General features: G+C 38.7%; 1 protein-coding gene across 2 annotated transcripts in view; it reads left to right on the top strand.

The window, feature by feature from the left end:
• Positions 1–1,325: 1,325 nt before the first annotated feature.
• LOC149022769 (carboxyl-terminal peptidase (DUF239)) overlaps positions 1,326–3,292 on the top strand; it is a 4,174-nt gene continuing 2,207 nt past the window's right edge. The window contains exons 1-5 of one of the 2 annotated variants that reach the window (XM_089150709.1): positions 1,326–1,733; positions 1,852–2,180; positions 2,350–2,436; positions 2,525–2,812; positions 3,010–3,180. In XM_089150709.1, the coding sequence (XP_089006835.1) occupies positions 1,953–2,180; positions 2,350–2,436; positions 2,525–2,812; positions 3,010–3,180 (774 nt within the window). In that variant the 5' untranslated portion in view covers positions 1,326–1,733; positions 1,852–1,952. Of the gene's footprint in view, positions 2,181–2,349; positions 2,437–2,524; positions 2,813–3,009; positions 3,181–3,292 lie in introns of both variants that reach the window. The other variant, XM_089150708.1, reaches the window with a different exon arrangement.

The following is a 3,292-nucleotide window of genomic DNA, read 5'->3' as shown; positions in this document are numbered from 1 at the left end:
GTTTAATTGGTTGTTCACTTGCACTTACTTGGTCTAACAACCCATGAGGTGTTAGTTCACTTACAGTATTCTTTATTCCTTCAAGACTTCCTCATACTTCCCTTCCCCGTTAAGCACATTTAAAAGGGAAAAAGGAAACCAACCATACCAAGAACTTGGTTGCAAGTGAAGCAGGGAAGAAGAGACCCTTAAACTCCACCTCTTGTGAGTTGAGTGATTTTTTCTTTTTTTTCTCCTTTTCTCTCTTTGGTAGAAGATTGGAAGATTACAGATTCAAAGCTATTAATGTTATCTTGATTCTGGAATTGGCCTTTGTCGGGTAGTAAGTAATAAATGGATGGGAGAGGTGAAATATTTGAGAAAACATTAACTGTTCATTCAATAAGTACTCCTGCTTGCCTTTAAAGCCACTTTAATACTTTCATGGTGTTACATAAATACCCCTGATGAATGCAAGCTTTGTCATCCATGGAAACACTCTACTTCTAAAATCTGGAGTAAACAGCAGCAGAACATGATAGGGACTGGTCATTTTTTTCCTGGTTTAACTCCCCAGTTTCCACTTTCATCTAACAAATTAGATTGGAATTTGTGGAATCGATTTCTCATGTGGTCCTTGTGCTCAAAAATAAGAGCACCTATGGTTTCTAGAGAATTAGGAAAATAAATAAAAAGAGATAATTGTGAAGGGTAGTTTGGTCAGTTCAGTTTACTTTGATAGCTGATAGTTAATTCCTGTATGGTGAAGGATAGAGAGAGGAAGCCTGACAAGCCAAAATTTCTCTTTCTTTGAATAGGCAGTTGAGCAAAGAAGAATCCAGGAATGAAGAATAGAAAGAAAAATAATGTTATTAAATTATCATAATTTATTAATCCCACATTAATTTATTTACATCTTATATATCTGTCTATCTGTATTCATTAGTTTATTATTCCTCAGATGCATCACTTTGAAAAGAGTGTAATATTGTAGCTCAGATCAAGGGATGATTGCTTACAGCCCAAAACTCAAACTTCCAGAATTCCAGAATACAAGTCTTCCTTGTTTTGGCTTCCTTTCCTAAACCCTAGATTTTTTTCAGTTCAAATTATTATTTATTTATTTTTGTCATCTTCAAGATAGAACTATATCACTTAATTAGGGTTGATCTATACATTCAATGTGAACATATGGGTCCACCACATCTTATCTTTAAAGGTTAGATAGGTGGTTCTTAGGAGTAAAGATTCAAATGATTTCGAGCGAAATCAAAATTACAAAGAAAATATCATACCCAGTGCTCAAGACTCTCGTGTTTATATGAGTTTCATACTTCCTTGAGAGTAATACTATTTTTTTCTCTATCAAAAAATAAAAAAAAAAAATTACCAAAGTTGAGTAAAGAAAGACAAGCTAGAACCCCAGACACAAAAGGGAAGAGATGGTTGAGGAAGCAAGGGTATGTAGTTTCAAAATGTATTAATGGCTAAGAGAGAAAGTCGCAGAAGGGATATCCAGAAGGGGTGTAATTAAGGGTGTGTAGAGAGGGTAGGTCAAGTTTTTATAATGCTTGAAGAGCCCACACTGCTCCATCATATCTCAGCATCAGCTGGTGCAGACTCAAATGTCAAGTGGGTGACAGAGATATGGTGAAGGTGGTGGTGGTGATGATGATGATGAAGCCGCAGTAGTAGCTGGTGAGGGAAGAGCAACTGATGAACAACAACAGAAGGAGGAGAGTGATGTGTTGCAGGTTTGTATTAACGTGCACCCACCAACCATTTTTCCATCCAAAGCAATAAAAAAGGGGTCTCTTCCTTGGGCCTTGTCTTAATTAATTTGCTTTGTTGGGTCTATTGTTATTAATGCAGTAAGAGAGCGTTGGCCCTGATTTGTTTGTATATTTCTGCTCTATGATTTTGCCCGTAATGGTGTTCTAAGCGCCTCAGGTCTCTTGTGGGCACTGAATGCCATGGATACTGTCCCAAGTAGCAGTAGAAGAAGCAAAAGAAGAAGAAGAAGAAGTAGACCTCCTTCTCTTGTCTTCTTCTCAGCCTTATTCTTCTTTGTGTTCTTCCACACATGTACACTTTCTCTGGCTTTGAATTACACGAACTACAGACGCGTTGGAAGCTTGAGACTGGCAAGGATCCAGAGACACCTGGACAAGATAAACAAACCCCCCATTAAAACCTTACAGGTATGCATTATCTGCATTCACAGGCTAAAAGGACTAATATTTGGTTGTCATCATTCAATGTTAGTTTTTATGGTGCCACTGCTTTTCTCTCTTTTTGTTCTTTTCTAGATTTATTTTCATCTGGGTAGGTTTGGTTTTTAATTAACCTTTGATGGTTGATCTTGTTCAGAGCCCAGATGGAGATATCATAGATTGTGTCCTTAAACACAAACAACCTGCTCTAGATCATCCTCTCTTAAAGAACCACAAGATCCAGGTACTGATCATAACACACCTATCTACCTTCTCTCTCTCTCTTCTTATTTGGGGTTATTAACTTATGGCTGGTTCTTTGTTGTGTGTAGAGGGTGGCACCAAAGAGGCCAAATGTGAGAAAAGTGAGCAGAGACGTAGGGGTAGCAGAGGAGGAAAGAAGATATAACGGGAGTGAATGGGTGAGGCGTGCATGGCAAACATGGCATCAAGGAGGGGAGAGGTGTCCGAAGGGTACCATTCCCATAAGAAGAAGCACAGTGAAAGATGTGTTGAGAGCCAAATCTTTGTATGACTTTGGCAAGAAAAAACGTAGAAGCCCTCTTCTTGCTCAATCTCGCACAGAGGTTCCTGATGTTGTCAGTGGCAATGGCCATGAGGTATTTCATCTTCTGCTTCTGCTTCTGCTTCTGCTTCTTCTCCTCTTCCAAAACTAAACAATGGCTGCAACAAGTTTTGGTCTAATTTGGTTGGTTGGGCCCTACTTTCGATCCGGGTTGACTTGGTTTGCTTGGTGTTAATTTATCCCTTTTGATTGGGTGTGCGTGTGTGTATTTGTCTGTGTATGGTTACAAAGCATGCAATAGCATACACGGGAACAACACAAGAAATGTATGGAGCAAAAGCGACAATAAACGTGTGGGACCCATCAATCGAAGAGGTCAACGAGTTTAGTCTCTCGCAGATTTGGGTTCTCGGTGGATCATTCGACGGCTCTGATCTCAACAGCATAGAAGCTGGTTGGCAGGTACTACTATACTATCAAATTTCACATGAAAAGACGATTCTAGGTTTTTCTTTTCTTTTTTTTTCAAAATTTTTAATTCATTCAATTTTCTCAAGCGTTGATTCTTCCACTA

Source organism: Hakea prostrata, chromosome 3 (genome assembly GCF_041222555.1).
Source record: "Hakea prostrata isolate BN-2017 chromosome 3, UWA_Hpros_2, whole genome shotgun sequence".
NCBI lineage: Eukaryota > Viridiplantae > Streptophyta > Magnoliopsida > Proteales > Proteaceae > Hakea > Hakea prostrata.
Note: the sequence above shows the minus strand (reverse complement) of the source record. Positions and strands in the feature narration are given on the sequence as shown.